This window comes from Garra rufa, chromosome 15 (assembly GCF_049309525.1).
Source record: "Garra rufa chromosome 15, GarRuf1.0, whole genome shotgun sequence".
Classification (NCBI taxonomy): Eukaryota; Metazoa; Chordata; class Actinopteri; order Cypriniformes; family Cyprinidae; genus Garra; species Garra rufa.
The window spans coordinates 20,635,113-20,652,498 of record NC_133375.1 but is presented as its reverse complement, the minus strand read 5'-3'; the positions used below and the strand labels follow the sequence as shown (position 1 = coordinate 20,652,498).

At 33.5% G+C, this 17,386-nt stretch overlaps 1 protein-coding gene across 1 annotated transcript in view; it reads left to right on the top strand.

The window, feature by feature from the left end:
* mapk4 (mitogen-activated protein kinase 4) overlaps positions 1 to 16,678 on the top strand; it is a 22,202-nt gene extending 5,524 nt beyond the window's left edge. The window contains exons 2-5 of the mRNA XM_073818923.1: positions 3,709 to 3,853; positions 5,908 to 6,069; positions 6,147 to 6,348; positions 14,299 to 16,678. Of these exons, the coding sequence (XP_073675024.1) occupies positions 3,709 to 3,853; positions 5,908 to 6,069; positions 6,147 to 6,348; positions 14,299 to 15,268 (1,479 nt within the window). The 3' untranslated portion in view covers positions 15,269 to 16,678. The remainder of the gene's footprint in view (positions 1 to 3,708; positions 3,854 to 5,907; positions 6,070 to 6,146; positions 6,349 to 14,298) is intronic.
* Positions 16,679 to 17,386: the final 708 nt, after the last annotated feature.

Sequence of the window (17,386 nt, the reverse complement as noted above, 5' to 3'; positions counted from 1 at the left end):
GTTTCATGATTTCAAGTAAATTAACATGCTTTTTTATTTTTATTTTTTTAACAAAGTCTAGAAAAATAAAAAAAAACAGAATGCAGAAAAATTACAATAGAAATTTTTTAATTTAGAAAAAATATAGAATGGAATTTTGGAAAAAATAAAACAGATTTCATAGGGCCCTAGATATTTTATGATTAAGACAAATTAGTTGGATATGTGCTGGTATAGGATACCTGTGTGTAAACCTGTAGTGTTGCCAGATCTTGCCACAAAAACATCAAACCTAGTAAAATAAAAGGACAAAATAAACAACTAACTTGAAAAAAATATATATATTTAAATATTATTACAACTGATTTTTTTAGAGTAATATATTTTAAAATGTAATTTATTCTTGTGCTTGCAATTCTGGATTTTCTCCAGAAATGTGGCACCCAAAAATATTATTATCCATGTTGAAAACAGTTGTGTTACTTAATGTTTGTATGAAAACAAATATAATACTTCTTTTTCCAGGGATATTTGAATAGAGAAAGAACAGCATTTATTTGAAATAAAAATATGTTAAATGTTTACTCTCACTTTTGATCAAAAAATGCATCCTTGCTGAAAATAAAGTATTATTAAAAAAAAAAAAAAAAAAACTTTTGAATGATAGTATATGTGAATTATGTAAACCAAGGAAAAAAATGAGCCTAAAGGCAATTATATCTAGTGGACATGACAACACTTGTTGAAGGAAATAAGTTCGTACATTTTGCAAATTTAAATAAAAAATGTTAGGTTTGAAAAAACTTTTTTCCAGATATCATATGGATTGAGATATTTTTATTCTAATGCAGTGAGATTCATTTTAAGTGTGGTTTAACGTTTGAGGGTCTGACCCTGAACTACAAAACCAGTCATAAGGGTCAATTTTTGAAATTGAGATCATCACCTAAATAAATAAGCTTTCCACTGATGTATGGTTTGTTAGGGTAGGACAATATTTGGCCGATAATATTTGAAAATCTGATATTTGAGGTGAAAAAAATCTAAATATTGAGAAAATCACCTTTAAAGTTGTCCAAATAAAGTTCTTAGCAATGCATATTGCTTAAAAAAATACATTTTGATATATGTATGGTAGGATATTTAAAAAACATCTTTATGGAACGTTATCTTTACTTAATATCCTAATGATTTTTGGCATAAAATAAAAATCGGTCATTCTGACCCATACAATGTATTGTTGGCTATTGCTACAAATATACCCCGTACTACTTAAGACTGGGTTTTAGGTCCAGGGTCACATATACAATTAAGAAACATACTCTTATATTTTGGTCATGTCTTATGTACCGAGCATACCAAATGAGCCTGGACTGCAACCCGTGCCCCCCTCTAAAACACAAGTTCATGATACTCCTGGTTGTATTAGTCTAAAGAATCATTAGTGTGTCATTGTACCTCTGAGTATGCAGTGCACTTCAGTGAATTAAGGGCAGTAGTTCCTTTCACCCATTCACTGAGTGGGTTCCTGCAACTCTGCCACTCAGTGCTGAGAGCGTCTGTTCCCCTCTCAGCATGGAGGGAACATTCAGTTCCCAAATCTAGAGGACCACTCATAAGTGGACTGTGGATTCACAGAAGCATCTGGATCCACATATGCGAGCAGTGCAGGCAGGGGACTGAGAGGGGGCCCCAGATGGTTGTACTCCTTCAACACCACATGGAGAATAAAAATGATGTGGACACTAAATGTCACCCATAATTTAAATAAGGAACCAGTGGGCCCATTGTCCTGTTCAGTAGCTCATTTAAGATGGCTTGACCAGCGTTAGCAGCTATTTTAAATAGCTACTCCATAGATTATGAGATACAAACATACTGTAAATTGTTGCTTAGGCCTAATCATATTTCTTAATGACTTATGATTGTGTTTGTAACAGAGTTTGATTGTTTTGAATTTTAATTGATTATCATTTTTACGAAACTATCAATTCTTAAATCTCTAGAATCAATAAGCCTAGCCTGTTTTCAGTTAATGAAGGGAACACTGTAGCACACCTCACATCCAGTAAATCGCAGTAAGCTTTGTGCTTTGTTACTTTTGATATGAAACAAAGTCTCAAATTTCAAATTCTTTCTATTTTTGATACAGTATTCACACAATAAATGCCGTTTTGGCGCTGTTTAATGTGAAGTGACATCTCTGTAGTGCCTCAGTTCAGAAGCGGCATCTCGAAGTGAACGGAAACTGGTCGCCTCCTCCACTTTAATACCAGTTTCAACATAAATAAACATCCAAAGGCATGCCAGCTTGCCGAAATCCATATCCTGCCTCATGCAATCACTCAATCAGTGTTTTAACTATGAAAATATGCCATATAACAGCTTATAAACACGTCACATAATGTCACATTTACCTCAGAAAAACATATTCAGTGACCATAAACTCGTAGTCAGCTGGAAAAATGATCTCTAGAGAGGAGCATTATGCTAAATATATGCACCATATAACATTCATTATAATTTTTTAGACAGCCACTATTTTTTTTAACTAAATGGAGTAGAAATATACTTAGTTTTAAGTAAGAATATTAAGTAAAGATCATGTTCCATGAAGATATTTTGTAAGTTGCCTACTGTAAATATATCAAAACTTAATTTTTGATTAGTAATATGTATTGCTAAGAACTTCATTTCTCAATATTTTACATTTTTGTGCACCCTCAGATTTTCAAATAGGTGTATCTAGACCAAATATTGTCCTATTCTAACAAACCATACATCAATGGAAAGCTTATTTATTCAGCTTTGATATATAAATCAATTTAAAAAACTTGACCTTTATGACTGGTTTTGTGGTCCAGGGTCACATATATCCAAAATAATCAAATTTTGGGTTTAATATATCATGCAGCCTTGTAAAACGGTCTAATAATGCATTTCATGGATTCTCTTCTGTGGAATGCGCCACTTACCAATCGAGGATTTTTCTAGTACTCTAATTGAACCGAGCAATCGTGACAGGCCTAATAAATATAAAACATGAGAATATTTCCAAAAATATAAATTCTAAAAATAGACATGTCATATTTGTGGATTTTTGGCCAGTGAAATGTAAATTGTTGGCAGCAGAAAATCCTCAGTGTCGAGTCCTTCTCAGCGTGTAAGTTGCACTGTCAGTTTTTGACAGCGCGAAACCAGCGTCACAAACATCCGTTGGTCAAGATGCCTGATTTATGCCACTTTTTTTTCTTATTATTATTTCTCATTTTCAGTCTTGGTTCGTCTGTCTTGTGAACAGTTTCAAAGGTCTTAGTGAATCAGCTCCAGTGAGAAGACAATGGCTCTCTTTGTAAGCAGGATATGTAAATATCATTCTCGTTTGTGTCACCATCACCCTTCAGATCCACCCTACTGAGGCTGCTGCTAAAATCTCACAAATAATTCATCACCTGGGCCCAGGGGGAGAGTGGGAGGTGAGAAAGAAAAGGAAAGGATGAAGGACGGCAGGAAGGATGAGCTGAAGGAGATTGTAGGAGGGGGGTATTGGGAGTCATAGGGTTACTGAATCAGCTGCTTCTCATCAGATGCTGAATCACATGGCTTTTTTACACCCTACTTTTTATTTATAATTTTTTTTTCATACTGGCAACCTCCAAAAATAATAAAATGGCTATTTTCGTGTTAAGTACACCATTTAAAAGTTGACATTTTATGTTTACTTTGCAGGGATATCTGTCAGAGGGAATGGTCACTAAATGGTACCGTTCACCAAGACTGCTGCTGTCTCCAAATAACTACACTAAAGCAATTGACATGTGGGCCGCAGGCTGCATTCTGGCTGAGATGCTCACAGGACGCATGCTGTTTGCAGGTAAGACTAAAACAGTGCTCAGTCGTTAGTGTTTCTGTAGCTCTATTGTTTTTGTATAGATCTTGCGATTCACTTGAGAAACAAGAACATCAATCTTCATTATACAGACTTAGTCTTAGAGCGTCCTCTAGTGGCTATTGATGGTAAAGTAAAAATAGACGTTAGAGTTGACATATCAATGATTTCTGTTTCGATTTCACAGTGAGACACTGGGATGATTGTCATACAGTAGCATGCAAAAGTTTGGGAACCCCTTGCAGAATCTGTGAAAATGTGAATAAGTTTAACAAAATAAGAGAGATCATACAAAATGCATGTTATTTTTTAATTAGTACTGACCTGAATAAGATATTTTACATAAAAGGTGTTTACATACAGTCCACAAGACAAAAAATAGCTAAAAGTATTAAAATAACCCTCTTCAAAAGTTTGGGAACCCTTGGTTCTTAACAATGTGTGTGTAGTCCACAAGACCAAAAAAAAAAAAGTTTTGGTATCAAAATATGTTTTTCCATACCAAAACTACATATTTTACAATCACCATTATGCAGATTGATCATAAACACATGCAGTTAAAACGCTTCCTACCACAGTGGCCATCCTATACAAAACTAATATCTATAATATCTGTTTTATCAGAGGTAGAATGCAAAATGTTTCAATACAAGCATTTCAGTCAAATGGAATTTATGTAGTATTGCAAACATTTAACCCACGGGAGAAAATCAACCCTTCGTAACAGTTTAAAATCAGCCTAATTCCATGAGAAATATGCAGATTTGGCAACCCTACATCCAACACGAGCTGCATCCAAAGCGATTTAAATACTCCACATATTGATAACGACTCCGTGATGCGGGAAAACGATATTCAATATTACAAATATTAAGAGATGTTAAGAAAACAGTCTTGCGTAAGGCTTTAATACAAAACCCACACAATAAATGGCAACTTTAGAAACAAAGTTCAAAAAGAGGACATCTCTTGTCTTGTCTTGTTTTTGTTTTTTTTCTGATGGTTGTTCATGAGTCCCTTGCTTGTTCTTCAAAAAAAGATCCTTCAGGTCCTGCAGATTCTTCAGTGTTCCAGCTTTTTTTGCATATTTGAACCCTTTCCAGCAGTGACTGTGATTTTGAGATCCATCTTTTCACACTGAGAACAACTGAGGGACTCAAACAAAACTATTCAAAAAGGGTTCAAACATTCACTGGTGCTCCAGAAGGAAACAAGATGGATTAAGAGCCAGGGGGTGAAAACTTTTGAAAAGGATGAAGATGCCTAAATTTTTCTTGTTTTGTTAAAATATCATTTTCTTTCCATTTAGTACTGCCTTTCAGAAGCAACAAAAAATACTTGCATGTTTCCAGAAAGACAAATTAAGTACAATTAACCTTGACCTTCAAATTCAAAAACTTTTCACTCCCCGGCTCTTAATGCATCGCGTTTCTTTCTGGAGCATCAGTGAATGTTTGAACCTTTTTTAATAGTTGTGTTTGAGTCCCACAATTGTTCTCAGTGTGAAAAGATGGATCTTGAAATCATACAGTCACTCCTGGAAAAAGTTTAAGTATGAAAAAGATGCCCGAAAACTGAAGAATCTGCAGGACCTGGAGGATTTTTCGGAAGAACAGCACTCAGTTTAACTGTTCAGAACAAGCAAAGGACTCTTGAACAACCATCACAAAATAAAAATAAAAACAGTTGTAGATTATCCAGGTTACCACACACAGTATTAAGAACCAAGGGTTCCCAAACTTTTGAGAGATTTTTTTTCAATAATTTCAGCTATTTTTTTTTGTCTTGTGGACTATATGTAAACATCTTTTATGTAAAACATCTTACTCAGTACAGTACTAAATAAAACATAGCATGCATTTTGTATGATCTCACTTATTTTGTTAAAATTATTCACATTTTCACAGATTCTGCAAGGGGTTCCCAAACTTCAGCAGGCCACTCTACATTCAGTATTGCCAAAGCATCATTACATGCAACAAAAGCCAAGAATTTAAAAAAAATTGTATTAATGAATTAATCTGTTTCTTCACTCTAAGGTGCTCATGAACTGGAACAGATGCAGCTGATTTTGGACACTGTGCCTGTTATTAGAGAGGAGGACAGACGGGAACTGCTGAAGGTCATGCCCTGTTTTGTAGGTCAGGGGTGGAAGGTCAGGAGGTCACTCAGAAAACTATTACCAGAGGTGGAGGACAAAGGTAAGCTGAGCATATTTTGTCATCTATATGTGATACTAAGGTAAATCAATAGTTTATTTACTGACTCCACATTTCAGCCATCGATTTCCTGGAGTGTATCCTCACCTTTAATCCTATGGACCGGCTGACAGCAGAAGCGGCTTTGTCTCATCCATACATGCAGAGATACTCGTGTCCTCAGGATGAGCCTGTCTCCTTGCAGCCTTTTCGTATAGAGGACGAGCTAGAAGACAGTCTGGTCACCGAGCACGCTCATGCACTCAGCTCCCACTGGGACAGGTACAGCGCTCGCATGTCACACATGAAGCACTCAGACTCACCAACACCCAGAGTTCAAGCCTTTCTCTCTGAGTGTTGTAATTTGTTAGAGTTTTTCTGGCACTCACAGCTCCACTGCTGCTGACACGGATCTGTGACAGTTTAAAAAACACTAGCTCTTTTAGAAAGAATGATATCTATATACATTGCCGTTTAAAGGTTTGGGATGAACAAGTATTTTCTGCTCATCAAGTGTCATTTATTTTATTAAAAATACAGAAAAAACTGTAATATTGTGAAATATTATTGCTATTTAAAAAAGTGGTTTTCTATTTTAATATACTTTAAAATAGAATTTATTTCTCTGATGCAAAGCTGAATTTTCAGCATCATTACTCCAGTATTCAATGTCACATGATTTTTCAGAAATCATTCTAATATGTTGATTTATTTATTTATATACTTTTTTCAGGATACTTTGATGAATAAAACGTAAAAAAACAGTGTTTATTTAAAATAGAAATCTTATGTAACAGTATAGTATACACTACCGTTCAAAGTTTGGGGTCAGTAATTTTTTTTCTTTTTTTCTTTGAAAGAAATGAAAACTTTTATTCAGCAAAAATGTGTTCAATTGTTAAAAATGTGATAGTAAAGACTTGTATTGTTAGAAAAGTTTTGTATTTTGAATAAATGCTGTTCCTTTTAACTTTTTATTCATCAAAGAATCCTGAAAAAAGTATCACAGTTTCCAAAAATATTAAGGAGCACAACATTGATAATAAATTAGCATATTCAAATGATTTCTGAAGGACTGTGTGACACTGAAGACTGGAGTAATAGCTGATGAAAATTCAGCTTTGCATCACAGAAATAAATTATATTTGAAAGTATATTAAATTAGAAAACTGATATTTTAAATTGCAATAATATTTTATAATATAACTTTTTTCTGTATTTTTGATCAAATAAATGGAACATTGATGAGCATAAGAGACTTCTTTAAAAAAAAAAAAATCTTACTGATCCCAAACTTTCGAATGGCAATGTACGGTCATGGCCAAAGTTTTGAGAATGACACAAATATTAGTTTTCACAAAGTTTGCTGCTAAACTGCTTTTAGATCTTTGTTTCAGTTGTTTCTGTGATGTACTGAAATTAATTACAAGCACTTCATACGTTTCAAAGGCTTTTATCGACAATTACACGACATTTATGCAAAGAGTCAGTATTTGCAGTGTTTGCCCTTCTTTTTCAGGACCTCTGCAATTCGACTGGGCATGCTCTCAATCAACTTCTGGGCTAAATCCTGACTGATAGCAACCCATTCTTTCATAATCACTTCTTGGAGATTGTCAGAATTAGTGGGTTTTTGTTTGTCCACCCGCCTCTTGAGGATTGACCACAAGTTCTCAATGGGATTAAGATCTGGGGAGTTTCCAGGCCATGGACCCAAAATTTCAACGTTTTGGTCCCCGAGCCACTTAGTTATCACTTTTGCCTTATGGCACGGTGCTCCATCGTGCTGGAAAATGCATTGTTCTTCACCAAACCGTTGTTGGATTGTTGGAAGAAGTTGCTGTTGGAGGGTGTTTTGGTACCATTCTTTATTCATGGCTGTGTTTTTGGGCAAAATTGTGAGTGAGCCCACTCCCTTGGATGAGAAGCAACCCCACACATGAATGGTCTCAGGATGCTTTACTGTTGGCATGACACAGGACTGATGGTAGCGCTCACCTTTTCTTCTCCGGACAAGCCTTTTTCCAGATGCCCCAAACAATCGGAAAGAGGCTTCATCGGAATATATGACTTTGCCCCAGTGCTCAGCAGTCCATTCGCCATACTTTTTGCAGAAGATAAATCTGTCCCTGATGGTTTTTTTTGGAGAGAAGTGGCTTCTTTGCTGCCCTTCTTGACACCAGGCCATCTTCCAAAAGTCTTGGCCTCACTGTGTGTGCAGATGCACTCACACCTGCCTGCTGCCATTCCTGAGCAAGCTCTGCACTGGTGGCACTCCGATCCCGCAGCTGAATCCTCTTTAGGAGACGATCCTGGCGCTTGCTGGACTTTCTTGGATGCCCTGAAGCCTTCTTAACAATGCAGTGGAAAGTTTTTTTTTTCGGGATTAAGTTAATTTTCATGGCAAAGAAGGACTATGCAATTCATCTGATCACTCTTCATAACATTCTGGAGTATATGCAAATTGCTATTATAAAAACTTAAGCAGCAACTTTTCCAATTTCCAATATTTATGTAATTCTCAAAACTTCTGGCCACGACTGTATATTCCTTTATAAAGAATGTAATCTATATATTTGAGCAAACCGAATTGTTTAGTTCAATAACCATAAATAAATAAACATATGGCAGTAATTTAAATATAAAAAAAAAAATAAACTAGTGTTCAAAAGTAAGATTTTTCAAATATTTTTCAAAGAAGTTATATATTTGATCAGAACTATAGTAAAACAGTAGGGTTTGTGAAATATTATTACAATTTAAAATTGTGGGAAAAAAAAAATATATATATATATATATATTAGAATTTATTTCTGTGATGGCCAAGCTAAAATGTCTGTATAATAATAGGAATAAATGTTCTACAGTGTCTGCATTCACTGAAACCGTTTTACTGTCACACAATGTTCACTCTTAAAAATAAATAACCTTTTTTGTTTAAATGGTTCCATAAAGAACAGGTTCTTTGTGGCGAAAGAAGGTTCTTCAGATTTTTAAACGGAAAGAAAGAGATGGTTCTTTTAAGGAATATTTCTTTGTGGAACCAAAAATGGTTCTTCTATGGCATCGCTGTGAAAAACCTTTAAAGCGCCTTTATTTTTAAGAGTGTTTCTTCTTGGCAACAAACAGATTTCAAACTTATTTACCACATAATAATAATAATAATAATAATAATAAATAAACAATGTATATGACCTTGCTATGAAGTTTACCCACTAACAAATATTATTTCTTTCTGAGGCTCTTCACACTCTTAAAAATAAAAGTTCCAAAAGGGTGTATTTGCAGTGACAATTTTTGGTTCCCCAAAGAACCTTTCAGTGAGCAGTTCCTAAAAGAATCATTTGAAGAACCTTTTAAAAATCTAAAGAACCTTTTTTGACTATAAAGAACCTTTTCTGCATTTAAAAGGTTCTATGGATGTTCAGGGATCTTCATAGAACCATTGATGCCAATAAAGAACCTTTATTTTTAAGAGTGCATAGCAAAAAAAAAGTGTGTCCTCCACTGATAAGTGGACTTCTCCAAATTATCTACTGTACACAGCCCAAAAATATGTTAAAACCAGGACATATTGTGACCAAGATAAAACTTGTATTGTTTTGTTGTTATTATTAAGAATTTTACCATCATATGTGTGTGTTCAAAAAGCAAAGAAATGGGTTTGTTACACTGTGGGTTGAGTGCCAGAAAGGAACATAAAAAAAACACTTAAAATAGCAAACAAAAGCAGTTTGAGCTGGGATTTATGGACCCAATAAAATGCAGAACTTAAGTACTAGAAGATAATGAAATCAAGAAAAAAAGTTTCAGTTTTAGAGAACAAATTAAAGTCTGCATTATTTTTTTGATACTTTTTTAATGATTAAAGTTTGATCGTTAAAAGTTTGTGGATACATGAACACTGGAAGAGTGAAAACAAGGGTCATGTAAAAGGCATTTTACACAGATGGGTACTGAAATGCCCAGAGGACCGGTGACGTAGAATGCTGTTCAAATATAGAAACTTATTAAACCCCTGCATAATTATATCTCATAGCGAACTCTGTGACAACCTAATAAGAATGTCATTGTTGTCCTCTATGTGGCCATATGGCCATATCTGACAGTAGCTCTTCATTTAATGGTTAGAGCCAGCAGTGGGAGGTGAACAAGCTTGTTAGCTTAGATCAAAGATCAGGAACAGAAATTAACGTTTGAAATGTTTAACTATTTTGAACAAGTGTATAAATGCTGCTGTTGAAAAGAACTTAATATCTGTGCCACAGATGGTCTTCATTACCACCGTTTTGAGTCTGATTTTGTTTATGACCATAACATGTTTTTTTTTTTTTGCCTAGTATGTTCACCAAGACTGCAGTTATGAGATTGACATACAGTATAAATAGTAATATTGTGATTATTATGTGTATATATTGTGAATATTACAATTTAAAATGTTTTCTATATTTTCCTGCGATGGCAAAGCTGAATTTTCAGCATTATTACTCCAGTCTTTAGTGTCACATGATCCTTCAGAAATCATTCTAATATACCAATTTGGTACCCTAGAAACTGTTGAAAATAGATATGCTGCCTAATAATATTTGTTGTGGAAACCATGATCCATTTTTTGTGATCTTTTTCTGTCTTTACTGTCACTTTTGATCAGTTTAAGGTGTCTTTGCTAAATAAAAGTATTAACTTTATTCTCAGTGACCACAAACTTTTAAATACAATGTACCCTTTTGTGCAATTTTACGGCAGCATTTTAGTGCCACTTTAAAAAATAAAAAAATCTACAATTACAAGATTAAATAAATAAAGATTAAAATAAAGTCTAAATATTTTGAGAATAAAGTCTAAATATTTTGAGAAAAAAGTAAATTATTTTGAGAATAAAGTTGAAATATTTTGAGAATAAAGTCTAAATATTTTGAGAAAAAAGACTTTCTCGAAATAGACTTTATTATCCAAATTTTGAGAATAAAGTCAAAATAATTTTAGAATAAAGTCAATGTTTTGAGAATAAAGTGTAAATATTTTGAGAATAAAGTCTAAATATTTTGAGAAAAAAGGAAAATATTTTGAGAATGAAGTTTAAATAAAGTTGAAAAAAGTCAAAATTTGGATAATAAAGTCTGTTTCAAGAACAAAGTTGAAATTATGAGAATAAAGTCGAAATATTTAGAGAATAAAGTCGAAATATTTTGGGAAATCAAAATTACACTACGAGAATAAAGTCAATGTTTTGAGAATAAAGTTGAAATATTTTGAGAATAACGTCAAAATAATTTTAGAATAAAGTCAAAATATTTTGAGAATAAAGTTGAAATATTTCAAAAATAAAGTCAATGTTTTGAGAATAAAGTTGAAATTACGAGAATAAGGTTTAAATGTTTTGAGAAAAAAGTCAAAATTTGGATAATAAAGTCTAAATGTTTCGAGAATAAAGTTGAAATTATGAGAATAAAGTCGAAATATTTAGAGAATAAAGTCGAAATATTTTGGGAAATCAAAATTACACTATGAGAATAAAGTCAATGTTTTGAGAATAAAGTTGAAACTACGAGAATAAAGTTTAAATGTTTAAAGAATAAAGTCAAAATTTGGAGAATAAAGTCTAAATGTTTCAAGAATGAAGTTGAAATATTTTAAAAATAAAGTCAATGTTTTGAGAATAAAGTCAAAAAAAATTTGAGAATAAAGTCTTAATATTTTGAGAAAAAAAGGAAAATATTTTGAGAATAAAGTTGAAATATTTTGAGAATAAAGTCAAAATAATTTTAGAATAAAGTCAAAATATTTTGAGAATAAAGTTGAAATATTTCAAAAATAAAGTCAATGTTTTGAGAATAAAGTTGAAATTACGAGAATAAAGTTTAAATGTTTTGAGAAAAAAATCAAAATTTGGATAATAAAGTCTAAATGTTTCGAGAATAAAGTTGAAATTATGAGAATAAAGTCGAAATATTATGAGAATAAAGTCGAAATATTTAGCGAATAAAGTCGAAATATTTCGGGAATGAGGTTGAAATTTTGAGAATAAAGTCAAAATTACGAGAAAAGTGAAAATTACAAGAATAAAGCCAGTGTTTTGAGAATAAAGTTGAAACTACAAGAATAAAGTTTAAATGTTTTGAGAAAAGAGTCAAAATTTGGAGAATAAAGTCTAAATGTTTCCAGAATAAAGTTGAAATTGCGAGAATCAAATCATAGCAATTAAAGTTAAATTATTTTGAGAGTATAGCGCATGAAAATGGCCCAGATTGGGAGCACCGGGAGAAGTTGCCAGGCCACTGGAATTTTTTTTGAATATATGTGGGATTATTAGCAGAAATCATACCATGTGTTTTACTACTACTGTGTTATACCATGTGTTACATTCTTTAGGCCTATTTATAGTGTGCCAGCCACCCAATAATAGCAATAAGCTTTGTGCTTTTGGTACTTTTAATGTAAAACAAAGTCTCAGCTTTCAAAATCTTTTAAAATCAGTTTTATAGCAAAATACAAACAATGTGTCTTGCAATAATGTGTTTTTCACACTCTTGTGGCAGGAGAGATCGCTGTAATTATGTGAATCAGTCGTCTTTTCAATTACAATGTGATGTTAGTTTTCTTTGTGAAAATTCCACCACCTACTCTGCAAAAACATCTGTGGTGTCCAATCTTTCATTCCTCACATGTATTTAATCAAAAACAACAACGTTCTAAAGGTTAAAGTGGACTCTAGCTCATTAACATAAGTTATATTGTTGTCTTTTCTGAGGTATGTAAGTGACAATTCACAAGCTGTTTTAGCTGTTTCGCTATAAAACTGACAGATTTTGAAAGCTGAGACTTTGGAATATCTTCCAGTGCTCCCAATCCAGGCCAGTTTAGTTTGTATGCACAAATAGGCTAGAATATACTTTCAAAATATAACTTCAATCTCGTAATTGTTTACAAATGAATTCTCCTAAGTTTGACTTTATTCTCGAAACATTTAGACTTTATTCTCATAATTTTGACTTTATTGTCAAAATATTTTGACTTTATGCTCGAAACATTACGACTTTAATCTCGCAATCGTAAATTTTTTTTCCTTTTTTAACATGGCACTAAAAGGCCGTCATAGCATTTTATTGTAAAAGTGAAAAAACAACAACTCAATACAATTAATAAAATTTAATGAAAATAAAATTAAAAAAATGAAAAACATAGAAGTCTCATAGTTTGTAAATCTTATTTATTAAATATTAAATATAAAGTATAATTATGTTAATAGTATAATATATGTTAATATAAAATGGTAACACTTTACAGTAAGTTTCATAAGTTAACATTATGAACTAAGAATGAACAATACTTCAACAGCATTTATTCATCTTAGTTAATGTGAATTTCAATATTAACTAATGGATTATTAAAATTAAATAATGCAATAATTGAAATAATATTACAATTGTGATGCAAAGCTGAATTTTCAGCATCATTACTCCAGTCTTTAGTGTCATATGATCCTTCAGAAATCATTCTAATATGCCAATTTGGTCCGCAAGAAATTGTTGAAATGGTGAAAATAGTTATGCTGCCTAATATTTGTTGTAGAAACCATGATCCATGTTTTTCAGGATTCTTTAATGAATAGAAAGTTCATAAAAAAGCTGAAATAGAAACTTTTTCTGTCTTTACTGTCACTTTTGATCAATTTAAGGTGTCTTTGCTAAATGAAAGTATTAATTTTGTTCTTAGTGACCATAAACTTTTAAATAGAACTGTATACTTTTGTGCATTTTTACGGCAGCATTTTAGTGCCACGTTAAAAAAAAATCTAAAATTACGAGATTAAATAAAAATTAAAATAAAGTTGAAATATTTTAAAAATAAATTCAAAATATTTCAAGAATAAAGACATTTTAAGAATTGAAAAAATGCAAAAATTTCAATAATTGTTTAACATTAGTTAAATGCACTGTAAACTAACAAACTAACAATGAACAAAAGTGTTTTATTAACTAACAAATGTAATAAATGTATTCATTCATGTTATTTAATACATGAATCAACATTACTAATGAAACCTTATTGTGAAGTGTTTTTTTTGTTTTTAGTGTTTTTAAAACTTTAAAAAAATATTTAAGGTTAAAAATATTTCCACAATATTTTTTAACAATGCAGTTATTAATTACCAAAATATGCACCTCTTTAAATTTTGTATTGTGTAAAAATGTTCTTAAGTGTACTAAAACTATGTATACACCCCCCCAGGTTTGATGGGAGTCTGTCGTCAGATGTTTATTGGCCACAGCAGGAGCAGTACGGCTGCATGCAGAGCGTCTCGGAACTGGGAGAAGCAGAAGTGGATGAAGTTCAAAGAGATCCACGAGCGAGTTCAACAGCCCACATCGAGGAGGCTCAGGTAGACCCTCGCAAATACTCCCACAGCAGCTCTGCAGAACGCTTCCTGGAACAGTCCCACTCGTCTCTGGAGCGTGTCTGCGGTCAGTTCACGGAGCTGGACTGTGGTCGCTCCTGCGATTACAAAGTGGGCTCTCCGTCCTACCTGGATAAGATCGCGTGGCGGGAAGGCAAGCCGCAGCACTACTCTGAACCCAAGCTCATACTGGACCTGTCTCACTGGAGGCATAACAGCATGTCTGCTCCAAGAGGGGGCAGTGTGGAGAAGCCTCTCACCGAGCCAGGAGATCTGTTCCAGGAGATCTCCCGCTGGGTGGAGAGCACGCAGTCTGGTCTCGACTCGCCTAGTTCTCCTCAAGAACCTCTCACCTCCCCGTGTTCTCCTCCTCAACCGCTGTCTCCTACAATGCTGCCTCATGCTCACATGCAAATACCAGCGGCTTTGCAACTGTCCAGCCCTCACGACATCAGGAGAAGTCCTAACCCCTTCTTCTCCGCTCCTCCATCTCTGCTGCCCTCTTCACCTTCCTCTCCTCAGCACGGTTCATCCGATTATCCGTCTTCCTCCATTCGTTGTGAAAACGATGAAGAGCCCTCACAGATGGAGCCTTCCGGAGAAGAACATTTTGACCTGGACATGTTTATCTCTCAGGCTCTGAGGCTTTGTAGTCAGAGCGAGGTACTGGCAGAGAACTCGGATGCGGCCAAATCGGGCAGCGTTAGTCATGTTCATAACGTCTCAGATCACAGAGCCTCCAGAACACAAACTCCAACGCCTGAGATGGTCAAGGCTCACGGGTGTCATAAAGAGCACTGGTAGAGGAGGTCTTTGACTTTTTATTTAATGATTTTGAAGATGACTAGTACAACTTATTTAAGGTGGCATGAATGAATGTGAATATCTGGGACCGTTCCGTTTTAATTTGAGAATGTTGTTTTATTACCTGAAGCTATGATTCTGTATTTCGACAGAAATCTAAAGTATTTGCCTCTAGAATGAGGATAACTTGGCAAAAACATTTGAGATCTCAAATAGGACTTGAATGGAGCCTTGAGGGCACATGGTGATGGGAAATCTTTTTTCTTCTCTTATGAAACTTTGGGTTCTATCATGCTCGAAAAAACAAAATTTAGCATGTTCTTAAAATAGTTTTTGCAGGACATCTGTGTGTTCTCATATTTGATTTTAATCTTTTTGGTGAATACATTTAAAGCTAAATTTTATTAGAAAAATTTTGCAAATTTCTTAGGAAAATGTGCAAGTATTTTTCCTCCCAGTTTTTCCATGACTATAGTTGAGGTCAAAAGTTTTCATACACCTTGCAGAATCTGCAAAATGCAAATTATTTGACCCAAATAAGAGGACTCACACAAAATTCATGTTATTTTTTTATTTAGTACTGACCTGAATAAAATATTTCACATAAAAGAAATTCACATACAATGAAAAAAAAAAAGTTGAATTTATAAAAATGATCCCGTTCAAAAGTTTACATACACTTGATTCTTAATTACCTGAGTGATAGTTGTTCATGAGAAACATCGTCTGTATCTTCTGAAGGGTAGTACTAAAGGAAAAAATATTTAGGCAAAATAAAAAAAAATTTACACATCTTTATTCCCTTACACCCTTGGCTCTTAATGCATCATGTTTCCTTCTGAAGACCTCAGTGTAAAAAAAAACTATTCAGATCTTAAAATCTGAACCTTAAAATTTGAACCTTTGAAAGAGTTCAAATACACAAAAATGCTGAAAAACCAAAGAATTTGTGGGACCTGAAGGATTTTTCTGAAGAACAGCAGTCAGTTTAACTTTTCAAGACAAACAAGGGACTCATGAACAACCGTTACTAAACGGAAAAAAAAAAACTGATATATGAAATATTTTATTCAGGTCAGGACTAAATAAAAAAATAACATGCATTTTGTATGATCTCTCTTATTTTGCTAAAATAATGAACATTTTGCAGATTCTACAAGGTGTATGTAAATTTTATGTATATCCCTTTAGGCACTCTGTAAATTTGAAACTAAAATGTTTTATTTAATGTTACTAAAAGCACTGAGCAAGAATGAAGGCTATGCCTTTTAATTGTCGTTTAAGAACTTTAGTCTACTTTAGTTTATTGTTACTACTTTATTAAATAATTGAAAGAAGTGTGTAACAAAAGTAATTTTGCCTAAAATGTTGTCTTAAAAAAAATGACACTTTTGCTAAACAATTTAAAAAGTTTTCACTCACAATGAAATAAAGAAGTTTCATTCTACACAAGGTTTCTCCTCATTTTGGCCAACATTTATATGGGACATGTAATGTTAGGTTTTGTTGCTGATTTTAAGTATGTTATTTATGTATTGTCCCATTAGGGACATGCAATGGAGATCAAAATTACAGAACAATCTATAAATACTTTTTGACGGCAAACAATATGTTTCAACCTGATCTCTCAACGAACGTACCCGTGGGAACTTTTTCGCGAGACACAAAATACGTACCAATAAGTACGCATCACTCCATTTTTTAACAGAAATGTCCACTGAGTGGCGCTAAAAGAGTGTTCAGTGTTTTTTTCCTTGGAACAGATCGTACACATGGTATGTTTTGTACCGCAGTTCTGACTTGAAATGTCCATTGAGTGGCTCTGTGACATGATGTGAAAACGCAAAGGCAAGCATGCCGTTTTAGCTGTTTCTTCGATCTCTCATCTTTCAGCTTTCATTGTGAGTCATGTTTTTCACTAGATTCATACCCAAGGATTCTGCATCCTAAGTCCAATTCCGTGCCGGCTGAGCTACCGAGCAAGCTTGTTATGTCAGGAAAACGAAACATATGGAGCTGTAATCATAACTGTGTACGAAAACGATTACAAGAGCTCACTGTTTTACCGTCTCTAGTGTTCATGTTGGAAACTGCATTTTGACTTTTTTTCTTCTAAAC